Source organism: Sphaeramia orbicularis, chromosome 12, assembly GCF_902148855.1.
Source record: "Sphaeramia orbicularis chromosome 12, fSphaOr1.1, whole genome shotgun sequence".
Lineage (NCBI taxonomy): Eukaryota > Metazoa > Chordata > Actinopteri > Kurtiformes > Apogonidae > Sphaeramia > Sphaeramia orbicularis.
In genome coordinates, this window is record NC_043968.1 from 7,275,492 (window position 1) to 7,294,164 (window position 18,673).

Consider the following 18,673-nt stretch of genomic DNA (forward strand, 5'->3'; position numbering starts at 1 on the left):
ACATTAATAATCACACTCATGGATAAAAAAAAAAAAAAAATCCTTAAAGTTTAATGGGAGATTTTTCTTCTTAAGAGAGACATGAAGAAAGTAGATGGTTAGTTGTGGTAGAAAATTATTATTTACAGTCAGAGCATGAAAAATATTTTAGAAATTTAGAGGAAGAACATTTAAAATCATAGTCATGGATTAAAAAAAAAAAAAAAACAGCGTTGAGAGAAAATAAGTCAAATCCATCTCTGAGGCATTTTAGAAACAAAAATCACAATTTAACCCAAACTAACCAAAGCAATGATCTTTATCCTATAATATAAAACTATATTCTGACATTAGTCATTATTGTTTTGTATCCCAGACCCCTGTTAGAAAAAAAACACCTGAATTCAACGTGTCCGCATACTTTTGTCCATATAGTGCATGTGCTTTTATCACCTCCGTCCAGCTCTGATGTTTCGACACCTGCCGGAAACAACAAGTTAAAAAGTGGATGGGAGACAGAATGTGTTTTGTCGGGTATTTCTGTCAGCGGCTCTGATGGGAACAGGAGCTCATCTGTGTCTGCTCATTTGTAATTACCTTCCACCCACTCACACTGCTACACAAAAAAAAGAAAAGAGCCCAAACACCACATCCACCCACAAAACCTCCACTTTCTCATCTGTGCAAATCCTGGCTCTCATCCCGCCTCTCCTTATTAGCCCACCTCTCACTCTCTGTCCTATTCCTTCCAGTCTGCTCTTTTGATTGTGAATGTGCTGATTTCCAATCCTTTCATCCCTCCCCTCGCAATCAGCAGCTCCTTTTTTATTTCAATCACCACCTCTTCGGAGAGCGAGGTCGACTGACAGCTTTATACGGGGTGTGGACTGAAGTCGCGACGTTCCCCGCTCTGATCTTTAAACGGTAACTGGCTGGTTCTGTGCGGTCGGAGGATGATTAGTGATACAGATAGTCCTCGGCTAATAAGAGGCTTTGTTGACGGGTAAATGAGTGCGGCAGAGGCACACATGCACACACCGTCACCCTCCTGGCTTTCCTCAGAGGTAACTAACCTGTCATTTCTGTGAGCTGTGGTTTAATATTTCGACGAGACAAGCTGCAAATGTAAAAGTCTGCGCTATTCAGATCTTTTTTTTTTTTTTTTTTTTTTGACGTGCACCTCATTACTGTCACGTCTGAATAATGAACTGCTTTCACATTACGAGTCATGAGCGGACAGACACGCGACAACACGACATGAGTCTGAATTAAACACTGTCAGAGGAACGTAAAGAGAGTCTGCAAGATTTAACACAGGAGCATTAAAAGGGTTTTCTTCTGCTTTCATGTGCCTTTATTAACTTCCATGAAAAATTGAGGAACCTGTGAGCTCCCAAAACATTTATTCAGCAACGTAACGTTTGGGGTCGAGGCCCTTCGTCAGACTGAGGACAGACAGACTTACACAGGGCTTTTATACAGGGTGAGTCAGAAAAAACGCTCTTTCCATTTAAAGAAATTGTACTGCTAAAACGGAAACACTGATTTTCCTTTTGACCATACAGTCATCTTGATGTGGTTATTGAGCATGTCTGGTGATGTAGTCATAGACTTATTGCATTGCATAAGAGAGAGAAGGTCCATTGTTTATTGGGCACTGAAATACCTGCCAACACAATGTATGCCACAGTGAACAAACTTGAAATTGACAACAATTACAGGAGTCGGGGCTTTGCTTTCACACTCAGGACATAGGCCTACATGACAGTGCCCAGGGAGTTTTCATCATGGCAAGACCACAGTTTACGGATGTGCACAGAGCTTTCATGGTGACAAAATTCTCCCCGATTCCCGGACTTGACCCCCCTTGATGTTTTCTTGTGGGGGTATCTTAAAAACCGTGTGTATCAGACTGTTCCACAAACTCTTCAGGAACTCCGAAATCGCATCACGGCTGAAATCCAAGCCCTACGACGAACACGAATGGCGAGAAGAGCTGTGTCAGAGATGCGACAACGAGCACAGATTTGCATCAATCTGAATGGTAGCCAGGTTGAAGGTCGTGCCGGACGACTTCGTTGAGACAAAACATTTTGATGGCGAGTAAACATGCTGTAATGGTTGACAATTTCAATTTCATTCACGGTGGCATAAACTGTGTTGGCAGATTTTTCGGTGCACAATAAACAATGGACATTCCCTCTGTTATGCTATGCCATAAATCAATGATTCAATCGCCAGACATGCTCAATAACCACATCAATATGACTGTATAATCAAAAGAAAAATAAGCATTTCCATTTCAGTGGTACAATTTCTTTAAATGAAAAGAGCGTTTTTTCTGACTCACCCTGTATACAGCGTCTAATCACAACAGGTGACCTGCAATGTACGTCATTTTAGAGAAACAGAAAAAATTCTTTTAAAACTTTTCAAACATATGATCAATTATACATGATTAGGCCTGGAACGGACCTGTAGAAATGTAAAGAAATTTGATGAAAACCTGTTTATAAATGTATGAGTGCAAAGCAGTCTGATCACTACAAATTATATGGATTAGTGGACATTTGAAACATTTGACCATTTATGATTGATTGTACGTATGATAAGGTCAAATACATTGTTTTCCGCTCTTCTAAGATGACGTACATTGCAGGTCATGTGCTATTGTGGTCAGACACTGTATACAAAACACCTTTAGTAACTTCCAGTCAGATCCGGAAGTATTTACCGCTGGAAAAAATCGAAATCTTACCAAGCGTATTTTCCTCATTTCTGGTCAAAATATCACACTTAAAATAAGCAGTGTTGGGCAAATTACTTTTACAAAGTAATTAGTTATAGTTGCTAGTTACTTTCCCAAAAAAGTAACTGAATTAGTAACTGAATTACTCCTTCATAGATGTAATTAGTAAACAGGGAAGTAATTTTTGCATTACTTTTTTTGAAAAACCTTCAAATATATCAAAGAAACCTGATTTTTTAGTGCGTTTTAGTGCATACGTCATTGAAATCCTTCCCTAAATTAGATAACAGCCTCACCTAAGTTAGCCGATAACTCCTCCCCTAAGTTAACTGATAACTCCTCCCCTAAATTAGCTGATAACTCCTCCCCTAAATTAGCTGATAACTCCTCCCCTAAATTAGCTGATAACTCCTCCCCTAAATTAGATGATAACTCCTTCCCTAAGTTAGCCGATAACTCCTCCCCTAAATTAGCAGATAACTCCTCCCCTAAATTAGTTGATAACTCCTCCCATAAGTTAGCTGAAAACCCCTCCCCTAAGTTAGCTGATAACTCCTCCCTAAATTAGCCGATAACTCCTCCCCTAAGTTAGCCGATAACTCCTCCCCTAAATTAGATAACTCCTCACCTAAGTTAGCCGATAACTCCTCCCCTAAGTTAACTGATAACTCCTCCCCTAAATTAGCTGATAACTCCTCCCCTAAATTAGATGATAACTCCTCCCTTAAATTAGCTGATAACTCCTTCCCTAAGTTAGCTGATAACTCCTCCCCTAAATTAGCAGATAACTCCTCCCCTAAATTAGTTGATAACTCCTCCCATAAGTTAGCTGAAAACCCCTCCCCTAAGTTAGCTGATAACTCCTCCCCTAAATCAGCCGATAACTCCTCCCCTAAGTTAGCCGATAACTCCTCCCCTAAATTAGTTGATAACGCCTCCCCTAAGTTAGCCGATAACTCCTCCCCTAAATTAGTTGATAACGCCTCCCCTAAGTTAGCCGATAACTCCTCCCCTAAGTTAGCCGATAACTCCTCCCCTAAATTAGCCGATAACTCCTCCCCTAAATTTGCCGAGAACTCCTCCCCTAAGTTAGCCGATAACTGCTCCCATAAGTTAGCTGAAAACCCCTCCCCTAAGTTAGCTGATAACTCCTCCCCTAAGTTAGCCAATAACTGCTCCCATAAATTAGCTGAAAACCCCTCCCCTAAGTTAGCTGATAACCCCTCCCCTAAGTTAGCCGATAACTCCTCCCCTAAATTAGCCGATAACTCCTCCCCTAAATTAGCTGAAAACCCCTCCCCTAAGTTAGCTGATAACCCCTCCCCTAAGTTAGCCGATAACTCCTCCCCTAAATTAGCCGATAACTCCTCCCATAAATTAGCTGAAAACCCCTCCCCTAAGTTAGCTGATAACCCCTCCCCTAAGTTAGCCGATAACTCCTCCCCTAAATTTGCCGATTCCTCCTCCCCTAAATTAGCTGATAACTCCTCCCCTAAATTAGCTGATAACTCCTCCCCTAAGTTAGCTGATAACTCCTCCCCTAAGTTAGCTGATAACTCCTCCCCTAAATTAGCTGATAACTCCTCCCCTAAGTTAGCTGATAACTCCTTCCCTAAATTAGCTGTTCACGTAGCTGTGTTCAGGTGCATGTGTTGTGCTGGGACAACTCAAACTCGCAGATGTCATTAGTCGTTCAGGTGAAGGGGGCGTGGATAACTCAGACTCATGGACACACAGGTGAAGCATGAAGGCAGTGTGGGAGATCTGAATAGAAGAACGACTCACTAACGAATGGCTCGCAACGAATCGGTTTTTATCGTTCACTTAAAAGAGCTGTTCAAAAGACTCGAGTCGTCCTGGAACGTCACACCTCTGGTGCCTGTCTGAGCGAGTCAGGACAGATAACAGCTGTTAGATATCAGTGCACAGTAACACACCACGTTTCACTGTCGGTAACGGCATTGAAACGTCTCAAATAGTAATTAATTAGATTACTTGTTACTGGAAAACAACAACGGCGTTAGTAATGCAGTTATTTATAACGCCATTATTCCCAAGACTTAAAATAAGACATAATCACCTAAAGAGTAACTTGTCAGTGAGATATAAGAACTTATTTTTAGACAATAGATCTTAAAAATCTTATTTCAAAAAATCTTACCAAGATAATTTTCTCTTGTTCCATTGGCAGATTTTTTTTGCTTGAATTAAGCAAAAAAATCTGTCAATGCACTATACAGGGTTTGTACACATCTTTCAAGGTCAAATTCAAGCACTTCTAAAGGTCATTTTCACATTTCGACCAGTAATATAACAGTTGGTGCATCTCTATAAAGCAGTGACACAGAGATGCCGTGAACTCCACTTAAATTCTCCAGATGTACAAAAAAAACACATCACATCATCATCTTTTTAAATTCAAAGAATGTAAACCTTACGACGCAAAAATGACTATCAGCTCTGATTTGCATATGTAAACATGAAGGATGGTGGGAAATATAATTTTATAAGCTAGCCGTCTTTATGTCCGTCCTCCTCTGCTTGTGCACTTTAGAAAAAGGCAGTAGAATGAGCTAATAAATGGGATATTTATGGGGAAGTTTATGAGGGGATTCATGTGAGGATCCAGTTGGCCCAAGTTCCTTAAGCATGTGATGGTCATTAATTGAGATGTTTTAGACTGATGAGCGCAGCAGGATCAATGGGATTTTTATTAATAAAGTCCAACTCCAGTTTCATTTAGACAAAATGACCAGTTTAGGTGAGTTTCCTGTGTTTGACATGGTTTTGGTGTGATCTTCACAGCTGTTCCATCGGTCAGTTAATGGTTAGATGAGTAGGATGAACAGAATCACCCTTAGATACAGTGGACGCAAAAAACAGCACAGTCTCACAGAAGAAAAAGTGGACGTTTTAGTTTAAGGGATATTCATTCAAGTCCACATTCAAATGTAGTTAATAATACACCTTAACTATGGAAACGACCTGAAACAGAAGAGAGAACAAAGAAGAAGGAGGAGGAGAAGATGATGGAGAAGAAGAAGATGAAGAAGAAGGAGAAGAAGATGAAGACAAACAGAAAGACAAAGAAGATGAAGGAGAAGATAAAGGACAAGACAAAGAGAAGAAGATGGAGAAAAAGGTGAAGGAGACAAAGAAGATGATAAAGATGGAGATAAAGATAAAGAACAAGGTGAAGGAGATGAAAAAGATGACAATGATGAAGGAGACGAAGATGAAGACAAAGAAGAAGATGAAGAAGAAGATGAAGATGATGAAGACAAAGATGAAAATGAAGATGAAGAAGATGGAGATGAAGAAGATGAAGATGACAAAGAAGATGATAAAGATGGAGATAAAGACAAAGTAGAACAAGGTGAAGGAGATGAAGAAGATGAAGACGAAAAAGATGAAGAAGAAGAAGAGGATGAAGATGACGAAGACAAAGATGAAAATGAAGATGAAGAAGATGATGGAGACCAAGATAAAGAAGATGGAAATAAAGAAGATGAAGACAAAGAAGAAGATGAAGAAGAAGAGGATGAAGATGATGAAGACAAAGACAAAAATGAAGATGATGGAGACGAAGAAAATGAAGACTAAGATGAAAAAGATGAAGAAGATGAAGAAGATGGAAATAAAGAAGATGAATTAGATGGAGAAGACGACGAAAATGGAGACAAAGAAGAAAATGGGAAGAAAGAGACAAAGAAGATGAAGAAGACAAAGAAGAAGAAAAAAAAGAGGAAGATGAAGATGGAGATGAAAAAGACAAAGAAAAAGATGAAGATGATGTAGATGGAGAAGATGGAGAAAATGAAGAAGACAAAGAAGAAAAAGGGAAGAAAGAGACAAAGAAGATGATGATGAAGACAAAGAAGAAGAAAAAAAGATGAAGAAGATGGAGACAAAGAAGAAAAAGATGCAGATGCAGTCTGTTCAGAGCTCCTGTTAAAGGAGACTCACTGTCAGTGAAAAGGACTTTAAAGCAACAAAACACAAATAAATGGTTCTTACTCGATGCAGTGTTGAAAACAGAAGAAAGAACATGACATTATTTTTCTTCAGCTAAATCTTGCACATGGAGCTGAACTGACGAACCAGAACCAAGTACTGCATAGTAAATACACAGTAAATACACAGTAAATATACAGTAAATATGAGTGTAGAGAGCAGCACAGAACAAACTATCATTATTATTATTATTATTATTATTATTATTATTATATTGATATTCATACAAAATAATAATTGCTATATAGTGATCAAAAGGAATAGAAAATGGGGGTAGGAGTACATAAGTTTTTACATCTTTTCAAGCATGTATAATTTCATTTAATTTGTTTTATTTATCTTCTTCTTCTTCTTCTTGTTATTATTACTTATTGATTAATTATTACTATTATTATGTATTTATTTTTGTTGTTTGTTTGCTTATCAATCATTTATGTACCAGTACTTATGTTTTGTTGGCTGATTTTTGTTTTGATTTCACTGTCGACATGTTCCAAATAAAGATTTCATTCATTCATTCAAAGCCACTCCCACAGAAGGTTAGAGGGCGGGGCCAGGGCTAGTTTCTGCTGTTACCCTTTATTTCTACTCCTCACATTCTTTCGTCTGTCTCACACACGACTTCAAACCTCATGGAGACGCCATTAATGGTTTAATGATCTTTGTGAAAAACCCAAGGAGGACAAACTGAGCCGGAGTCTCAGAGTGAGTTCATCTGCAGTGTGATTCCACAGAAAGCCTTAAAGGGCATCGCATCCCATCTGGGACCGCAACAGAAGCCAAACGCACCCCGGATAATACACACAGCAGCCAAATGACACAGATACGCCGCTACACCAAGGTTCTAATCATTTTAGATTTTTCATTATAGTTTAGTTTTATTTGTTTTGGCTTAAGTGGGAGCTGTGGGCGGAGCCAGTGGATTCAGCGAAGTGGTCACTGTCGTTTTCAGACACAGAGGGCGCTGTAGAGACGCATAAACTGTTAAAGAACCTGGGCTCCGATGTAGTTTTAATATGAGAAGACACGAAACTAATGGGACTATTATGAAATCCCGTCGTTTGTTGCGGCAGTTCTTATTCGAGGTGTGTATCGGCGAGAATCTGGAGGTACGATACAAATCACAATATGATATATCACGATACTGTTAACAAGGCGATGTTTTTTTTGTTTCTTTTATTTAAAGATTATTTCCTGGAAAAAATACGCACAAACTCTAAACAAATTTTTATTTGATCAGAACAGGATCTAAGGCTATATCACAAAACTTTCGTCTCTAAAAACTTAAATTATGTTTCAGAGACATTACAGTTTAAGATGCTGCTCAAACGTTCATTTTCTGTTAGTTGTGAATAGAATGAATAGTGGACAGTCCCTGAATCATCCAACACCAGAACATTATTTTTGTGCAATCCCAACAAAGGAACTAACATCCATCTCTCAAACAGAACAAAGTGCTTTTAGGATGCTTGAAATCAAGGTGATAATAGTTTTTATCTTAGCGGACGACAGGCTGTAAGCTACTGTCGTCATGCAGCGTCTGTCGTCGTCTGTCGTCCGTTACAAAAATTTCAATCGTCTTCTTCTCCGAAACTACAATTCTGATTGACTTCAAACTTGGTATACAGCTTCTTTATGATGATGTCAACGAAAGTTGGTGAAATTATTTGGATCCGGATCTGATTCTGGATTTGGTGCCACTTTGAAACATTTCCCCATTATAAGAGACAGGGAGTGGATGGATGCAATAACTCAGTAAATCTAAATGATCTCCAGTGTAAATGTCTCCAGTCCAGCCCTGATGGGGAGATGACCCAAACATAATGTCCACATGCTGATCAGGATCTTCTTCTGGATCTGGAACTGACGCAAAATTTAACATGGGCTCTTACGGAGAAAACATTACAATCATCTTTTTCTCCCAAACTCCAGTTCTGATTGACTTCAGACTTGGTATACAGCTTCTGTATGATGATGTCAGCACAAGGGACTGAAATTATTTGGATCCAGATCTGATTCTGGATTTGGTGCGACTTTGAAAAATGTTCCCATTATAACAGATAGGAAGTGGATTGGTCCAATAAATCAGTATCAGTGATATCAAGTTGGAATTTCATTTTTTTACAGATCTGATTGGAATATGAGCAAAACATGGACTATTTCTGTAATAGAATAAATACAGAGAACTGGGGGAGAATAAATGGCATCTGGATACATTTCCCAAAGCTTTTCATTTGGCCGCTAAGATACAGGGCCATTGGTCCGATTTTTCATTCTATTTTAGTTTTATTTAGTTTTGACTTTTTTTCTCTAATTCAATTCATTTTAATTCGTTTTTAGAGCAGGTTTGATAGTTTTTATTAGTTTTCATTTTTTTCTAAATGCTTAGTTTTAGTATTAATTTTAGTTTAGTCGTCTCTTTTCTCTTCTTCTCTGTCGTCGTATTCAAATAAATCCCAGACAGGACTCTGCTGCTTTCTCCCAACTTTAGTCTCCATGTTTCCAGGTAGAGTGGGGACCAGACGACGACTGGAAACCACAAGTGACTGACCGTTAAATATCATATGGTGCTGCTAGCTAAAATTGCTAGCACAAAATAAATCGGTTTCATATGAATCCGACACTGATAAAGACGAAAACAAAGGGAATTTTAACCATAATTTTTTATCCGTTTTAGTTAGTTTTGTAAACACACAACACAGTTTCAGTTAGTTATCATTTTCTTTTAATTATAGTTTTTATTTATTTCAGTTTCAAAATGTTTTTTCAATTCTAGTTTCCGTCATTTCGTTAGTTTTCGTTAACGATAATAACCTTGCGCTAAAGTCAAGTTTCTGCACTTTAACGAGGATTTAATGGAGTTTGGAAACAGGTGAGGGGGCTTTTATTTGAAGTTGACACTGTTTCTTCATGACTCACCTGTATTGTTACGATTCGTGGCAGCGGCTGCCGAGTGTTGGCTCCGCCCTCGATGGCGATGCCCAGCGTGCTGGCGCTCTTGGCCACCCTCACCAGCGTGGAGGTGGGCTCCAGCAGACCGGGCTGAAGGAAACGACAGAGGCAGGAAGAGCACAGGGTTTAAGAAGTGCACAGCGTCAATTCAGAATATTTATGGGCCTTCACATGAATATATTCATAAGCTCCTGTTTATCTGCTTCTCTTTGTGCTACTGTGCTCATTTAACCTTTATTTATCAGAGGAGGAGCTTACACATACACACACGATGGAGATTTCTTCGAACTAATTTACACATTCACAAACACCCTGATTATATATTCACATCAGGAAAACACAGGCGTAAATGAGCGATTATGTCCAACACCTTCATAGAACACTGGGGGTTTATTCACGGTTTGGACAGTCCATGAGTTAGGAAACAAATGCTCAACAGTTTCAACCTCTTCTGCAACTACAGTTACCTCCACCAGGAGGTATTATGATCACTTTGCTTTGTGTGTTTGTGTGTTTGTTTGTTTGTTTGTTTGTTTGTTTGTTTGTTTGTTTGTTAGCAGCTTTAGGGGAACACTCTTCCACCCATCTTTCCCAAATCTTCCCCACAGATAGGCCTAGGCCCTGGGACCAACCCATTACATTTTGGTCCCAGTAGGCTGAAGTTCAAGGTCACAACATCTACAATTTTCCTATCTTCCATCACTGAGCAATTTTCCAAAATTCATCAAAAATTCAAAATGACTCCGATTATCCTCCAATTTGATCCACCTGCAGCTTAGAACAATATCTTGTATCTGGAACTAAATTGTCCACATCCACTGAGGAACGTGGACTCTGTGGACATTTCATCAGAGTTAATTAGTGCAGGTGCGGTTCTGGATAAAAGTTCAGGCCCTCTCAGGCAAGGTTCGAATAGTTTTGGATTTTTCACTCTAGTTTCGTTTTATTTAGTTTTGACTTTTTTTTCCTCTAGTTCAGTTAGTTTTAATTTGTTTTTAGAGCAGGTTTGCTGCTTAGTTTTAGTTTAGCTTTGTCATATATTTTATCTTCTTTGCTGTCGTATTCAAATAAATCCCAGACAGGACTCTGCTGCTTTCTCCCAACTTTAGTCTCCATGTTTCCAGGTAGAGTGGGGACCAGAAGATGACTGGAAACCACAAGTGAACACAAGTGACGGACCATTAAATATCATATGGTGCCACTAGCTAAAATTGCTTGAGGGAAATAAATCGATTTCATATCAATCTGACATTGAAAAAGACGAAAACGAAGGGAATTTTATCCATAATTTTTATCCGTTTTAGTTAGTTTTGTAAACACACAATACAGTTTCAGTTAGTTATCGTTTTTTCTTTTAAATTATAGTTTTTATTTCAGTTAGCGAAAATGTTTTTACAATTCTAGTTTTCGTCATTTCGTTAGTGTTCGTTATCGATAATAACCTTGCGCAGAACCCCTTTAAAGGTAGGTGGTGTGGTGAGCAGCGTCCCCACAGAAACCGCCCCCCCTTAGCAGTCAGTCCTGTCCTCCAATAAAGCGTCCCTGCTCCAGACCACAGTTATTATACAGACCTTTAAAAAGCCACTATACTTTGACCTCCAGAGGCTCCTTCTACAGATCACCTCTGCAGAGGCAGAACCGTCTGAAATCAAGTTAACGTCTCCTTCCCGGAGCGCAGAAATTCAACAGTATCTGTGGACTCTGAGGGGATGGTTGAGGTCGATATATCGTCCGTCCAGAGGCTGACACTTACAGAGGTAGAAACAGCTTCTTTTGATTTAGAGAAACATAAAAAAAAAATATCCAGCTTTTATCTTTTATAGAAATCAAGATGACAGTTACAGAAGAGGTGAAACAGAGCAGGATATGGTTTTCACTTTCACTGACAAATAGCCAATATTTGAGTTTTGTGTGGTTTTCTCTGACGGGCATTCAGATAAGCAGAATGTTCCAGAAGCTGACAGTAAACAGCTGGTTTATTTAAGGCAAGATTTATGAGCATATTTAATCTCCCCAGCACGATCCTCCTCATCTTTCATGCACAAATAAAAAGTTAAATGTTTGGCTGCTTGATTCATCCGAAATCCAATCCACCCAGCCCTGGTCCTGCTCAGTAATTCTCATCTAAAACAGTCATTGACCCTAACGGCTTTCTCATCATAAACGTCCTGGATACTCCCTTCGATCTTTACTCGTTATTCCCTTCCATCAATCAGTAAGAAGCAGAAAAGCGATTTGAGAGTTTCATTATGTTACGCTGCAGCCGGTGATGGAATGACGAGGGTGTGTGACATGATGGAGAAACAAACAAGATGAGGAAAAACAAAGGAAACGTTCTGGAGGAGGAAAGAAGAGATCACGGTTAGGATTGAGAACAGGTTCTGCAGGAGGATTAAGCACAAACCAGGTCCATTTATCAGCCCGTACACACACCTGGACTTCTACACCTGTGAAGACCTTCGTTCCAGTCGGACACTTTCCGCCCACGAAGCTTCAATCTCTAAAGTTCTGCCCTAAATTTTAGACTAATCCACTAAATCATAATCCTCCAAAGAGATCAGAAAGTACGGACTGGTGCCAAAATTCTGTTCTTAATTAGCGAAGATGTTCTCCATTTCTAAAACTCTTCCAACATTGTGTTAATATTCAAAAAACATCCTGACTTTCTATAGACTTGTTTACTTTCAATACTGTCTCCAGTTTCCAAACTACTTCCTGGTTTTTTTGTGATTTTCTGAGTAAGATGTCGTCGTGGAAAGGTGCTTCATTTCAACTTCCCAAAAACCCTCAGAAAAACACTGTCCAAACCTTACATTTGCAAAAAGTATCAATAGAATGATCGCTCCTGTTCATAAATTTAAAAAAAGTTACAACAAAAAAAATAAATGTTTTGCTTTGTTTGTTTTTTTTCTCATGCCTGTACTTTTTATTGCTTCTGCTGTAATGCTTTTAATGTTTTATGGAAAGCACTTTGAATTGTCTTGTACATGAAATGTGCTGTAGAAATAAACCTGCCTGGCCTTTATCTTACCTTACCTTATCTGAGTTTAACCTTATTTTACCTTATCTTAACCTTACTTTACCTTACCCTTACTTTATCTTACCTTATCTGACCTTAACCTTACTTTATCTTATCTTACCTTATCTTAACCTTACCTTATTTTACCTTAATCTTGCTTTCCCTCATCTTCTCATCTTATCTTAACCTTACTTTACCTTATCTTATCTTAACCTTGCTTTATCTTATGTCATCTTACCTTACCTTGTCATATCTTACCTTAACCTTACTTAATCTTATCTGATCTTACTTTATCTTACCTTATCTTATCTTACCATAACCTTACTTTACTTTATCTTATCCTTACTTTACCTTGCCTATCTTACCTTAACCTTACTTTATCTTATCTTAACCTTACTTCACCTTATTTTATCTTAACCTTGCTTTATCTTATGTCATCTTACCTTACCTTGTCATATCTTACCTTAACCTTACTTTACCTTATCTTATCCTTACTTTACCTTGCCTATCTTACCTTAACCTTACTTTACCTTATCTTATCCTTACTTTACCTTGCCTATCTTACCTTAACCTTACTTTATCTTAACCTTACTTTACCTTATCTTATCTTAACCTTGCTTTACCTTACCTTATCTTACCTCAACCTTACTTTACCTCATCTTACCTCATAGTGTCCTTGCTTTACTTTGTCTTACTTTACTTTATCTTATCCTTACTTTACCTTACCTTATCTTATCTTACCTTGACCTTACTATACCTCATCTTACCTTATAGTGTCCTTACTTAACCTTATCTTATCTTAACCTCCCTTTACCTTATCTTACCTTACTTTATCTTATCTTACCTTAACCTTTCTTTACCTTAACCTTACCTTATCTTAACTTAACCTTACTTTACCTTATCTTACCTTATCTTTACCATACCTTAACTTTTATCTTATCTTAACCGTATCTTACCTTACCTTTACCTTACCTAACTGGACCTAATTCACCTTTCTAAATGTTAAATTGGACTGGTGGTGGTGCTGTGCTTGACTCTGATCTGGGTCTAAACACATGACCTGGTCTTCACAGATGTACAAGTTCCGTCTCCACACACTTCAGTCCCAGACTACAGTGTTGTTTGTGATGGACCCCCTCACCGGTTTGGAGGGGTTGTCCCCCCCGCCCCCTTGGTGCTCTCCGGGGCGGCGAGTGCGTGAGGAGTGGGGGCTGCTGTCTTTGCTGACGTGTCCCGAATCAGCAATGTCCACGCCGCTGTCCTCGCTGAGCGTCTGGCCGCTGTCTGACAGCTGAGACAGGGCGCCACCTGGTGGGGGGGGGGGGGAGGGGGAGGGGGCAGCACGTGGGTTAAACTCTGGATGGGATCCATGCAGGGCTCAGTCTATACACGTTAAACATCTGAGTGTTTCAGTAAAAGACGCTCCTTTTGAGGTCTTCTACGGCAGGGGGGTCAAACTTTTTACAGTGGAGTACCTGCTGAAATATCCTTTTTTTAGCCAAGTACCGAAACTCTCACTTCAGCATTTTGAATTGAAAAAAATTTGGAAAAATGTGTTTTCCGGTGCCAAAGGTGTCTGTTTATATTTTCAAAACTTTGTAAACAAACAACATATTTGTTTATGGATGATGTTGTATTGATAAAAATGCTGTAATTATTGATGGGGGGGGGGTTTAATATCAAATACCACTTTAGCCCTGATTTTCTGATGCAACAAGATGTTCTAAGCACTCCTGTGTAATTCTTTTTTTAAAATTTTTGTCCAAAACCCCCACCCCACCCCGAAAGTTACTTTTTTTGAACTCTGAAAATCCATGTTTTTCGCAACTTTCCCAGCTTCTCCACTGTTTTGTCCAACACAGTGTATAAATATGTTCATGATGGGCCATTTAATGATCTTGTCAGTGCCAGATTGTATCGTACGAGTACTTTGTACAATGAAAAGTCTGATGTTAAGGTCATGTTGGAGGTTAAAAGTCACCAAAATGACTAGTTTTCATTCATTTTCTGAACCCATAGTATTTTAATTGTATTTTATTATATATTTAAATGGTAGTTTATATATGTATGGTATTTTAAAAGTATTTTAATAGTATTTTAATTGCATTTTATTCTATATTTAAATGGTATTTTAATTGTATTTTATTATATTTAAATTGTATTTAAATTGTATTTTATTCTATATTTAAATGGTAGTTAAACTGTATTTTATTATATATTTAAATGGTATTTTAATTGTATTTCATTATATATTTAAATGGTAGTTTAACTATATTTTATTATGTATTTAAATTGTATGTAAATTGTATTTTATTCTATATTTAAATGGTGTTTTAATTGTATTTTATTCTATATTTAAATGGCATTTTAATCATATTTTATTATGTATTTAAATGTTGTTTTAATTGTATTTTATTCTATATTTAAATGGCATTTTAATCATATTTTATTATGTATTTAAATGTTGTTTTAATTGTATTTTATTCTATATTTACATGGTATTTTAATAGTATTTTAATTGTATTTTATTCTATATTTAAATGGTATTTTAATTGTATTTTATTCTGTATTTAAATGGTGTTTTAATTGTATTTTATTATGTATTTAAATGGTATTTTAATTTTATTTTATTATATATTTAAATGGTATTTTAATAGTATTTTAACTGTATTTTATTATATCGTTAAATGGTAGTTTAACTATATCTTATTCTATATTTAAATGGTATTTTAATTGTATTTTATTCTATAGTTAAATGGTATTTTAATTGCATTTTATTATATATTTAAATAGTGTTTTAATTGTATTTTGCACTGTAAAGCACTTTGTACCTGTCTGTGAAAAGTGCTCTATAAATAACGTTTACTTACATACTCATTGACTTAATTCAACCTGTCCACATACTTTTGTCCATATGGTCTATAATTACAACGGTCCATTTGATTAAAGCAGGTCTGAAAGAGGCCTGAAAAATGACACAGATTCTAGTAACTTTATCATCACCTTAATAATTATTCTGATCATCATCCTTTGATATTTATGCACACAATCAGTGTAGCCTCTATTTCTACATGATTAAAAGCCCAAAACTGCTTTGGAAATAAACATTGATGAAAAAAGCATTGGCAGATTTTCATACTGGCTCTGACAAAAATATAATTTTCCGACATAATGAAGGATTAAAGGACTCAATGGGACTTAAAATGACTGATTACGCTCACAATCACACACGGCGTTGTAGGTAATTTGTCATTTATGCACAAAAAGCCCAAATAAATACATATTTGGACGAATCATTTACATAATATCCACACGTGTCTTCTTCCAAATATCCAGAATATTACTTCATTTGATGCTGAAAGTGATAAATCAGCGAGTCCGAGGGTCTGGCTGTAATCAGAACACGAATCTGAACGCAGCTGAATGATTCATGACAAAGAGAACACCTACCAGCTCTCTGAAGTCGGACCAGTACTAATTTGGCTTGTAATTGAAAGGGAAGTGGAGAGGAAATTGCGTGAAATTCACTTGGAAAATGTCTGTTATTGTCTTGCGGAGCCCCACAGGCATCATGGGCGATATGAAAAAGGTTTCCACACAAAGTAGGTGTTCATGAATAACTCATACATAATTGACTGCATTAGTGTCAGTCAGGTTATTGAAGCAGCGAGAGACGTTGGAGTCCGACAGGTCACTTACAAAGGACCAAAAACGATCAGCAGTGTTATTACTGTAGAGCGGGGGGGGTCAAACATACGGCCCGTGGGCCAAAACAGGCCCACCAAAAGGTCCAATCTGGGCCTGTGGGATGGATTTATGAAATGAAAAGATATTAATCATTTTAGTTCAGGTTCCACTTTCAGACCAATATGATCTAAAGTGGGTCAGACCAGTGAAATACTATCATCAGAACCCAGAAATCAGGGGTGTCAAACATGCGGCCTGCGGGCCAAATCTGGCCCGCCAAAGGGTCCGTTCCGGCCCACGGGATGAAGTTGGATAGTGTAAAAATTACACTGAAGATATAATCAACCAAGAGTGTTGAACTAGATTTAGTTCAGGTTCCACATACAGACTATTGTGATCTCAAGTAAAATTAATAACATGATAACCTATAAATAATGACTCCAAATTTTCTTCTTGGTTTAATGTGGAAAAAATATCATGTTATGCTGATGAATAATGACAACTTCAAAATTTTCTCCTTGTTATAGTGCAAAAACTAACATTAAATTATGAAAATATTTACATGAACAAATAACACTGGGTTACAAAAAAATGTTTTTTGCAAGTTGTCTAGGTTTTTTCAGCTGAATTCGGACCATTTTGCACCGCTAAATCCAAAAATGACATCTGTTTTTCTCAATCTGGTCAGGTTTTTTTGCTAATTTGATTTTGAAAAATTTGATCTTCTCACAAAATTGATTACATTTTTGTGACTTTATCAGTTGATTTTTTTTATATAGTTCTCACCCAAAATAAGTTTTAAGAGAAAAAAAGTCATTTTCTAACAGGATTCCTGTTAGGTACAATGGTGTATTCAGCGCAGATGTGGCAGAATATGTCAGGCTTATTTTTGCAAGATCTTCTAGTCGAAGCCATTTCATTCACCTGTAATATTAAAAAAAACATTAATCATAAATTGGCAAAAGTCAAATCTTCAGAACTCATTTATTGCAAGAAATATGAAAGAATTTTGTATCATATGATGTGAAAATGCCCATAAATGTAAGCAAAAATGTGAAAAAGCCAATATGTAGCATAGTTCAGAAAGTTGACCTGATTGAGCAAAATGAATGTGATTTTTGGATTCAGCACACCAAAATTATACTAAATCCGCTCAAAAAACTTCAACAATACATTTGTTGTTGACCAGTGTTATCCTTTAACAATAAAATGAGAATAACCTGAAATGTCTCAAAAAAATTGAGTGCAATTTTAACAATATTCTGCTTGTTACTAAATGTTTTGTGCCTTTATAGAACTGATCCATAATGCACATGTATAAGTTGAGGCATAATATTGTAAAAATTCCACTTAATATTTTTAAGAAATTTCCGGGGTTTTTTTTTTCAGATAATTCACATCTTTTTTTGTTTGGACAGTTTGTAAATGTAAATATTTTCACAATTTAATGTTTTTGATTTTTTTTTTTTTTTTTTTTGTTTCTTTTGCACTAAAACAAAGAGGAAAAAATAGTTGTCATTATTTATGAGTTATTATGCTGTTATTTTTTTGGTTCGGCCCACTTGAGGTTAAATTGGGCTGAATGTGGCCCCTGAACTACAATGAGTTTGACGCCCCTGCTATAAATAATGAAAAGTACTAATATTTTTCATTCTTTTGGTGTAAAAAACCTCTAAATTACATGAAATTTTTTACATTTACAAACTATTATTCACAAATAAATGATTGACATGATTGCTTTTGATTGACAGGTGTCACATTGGGCTTTGAGAAGATCAACAGGATTCCATCATTTTTCCCAATCTGATGATGGATTTAACGGTGAATCATTGTCATTTTCATCATTAACAAAACACAGACCTGATGGTTTTTACATATTGGTTTTTAGATTATTCTTACCTGTACTTGCATAGAATTTTAAGATGCATGTATTTTACTTATTACTTAATTTACATAACTGTTACAGCCTACATTTAAATAAAAAATTATTAGACCACCCCTTGTTTTCTTCAGTTCTTGTTCATTTTAATGCCTGGTCCAACTAAAGGTTCTAATAGTTTTGGATTTTTCATTCTAGTTTAGTTTTATTTAGTTTTGACTTTTTTTCTCTAATTCAGTTCGTTTTAATTCGTTTTTAGAGCAGGTTTGTGAGTTTTTATTAGTTTTTGTTATTTTCTAAATGCTTAGTTTTAGTTTAGTTTTAGTTTAGTCGTCTCTTTTCTCTTCTTCTCTGTCGTCGTATTCAAATAAATCCCAGACAGGACTCTGCTGCT

At 36.9% G+C, this 18,673-nt stretch overlaps 1 protein-coding gene across 1 annotated transcript in view; it reads right to left on the reverse strand.

The window, feature by feature from the left end:
- Window positions 1-18,673, reverse strand: part of whrna (whirlin a) — a 585,387-nt gene that overhangs the window by 16,167 nt on the left and 550,547 nt on the right. Inside the window, 2 exon segments of the mRNA XM_030149708.1 lie at window positions 9,662-9,784; window positions 13,855-14,021. Of these exon segments, the coding sequence (XP_030005568.1) occupies window positions 9,662-9,784; window positions 13,855-14,021 (290 nt within the window).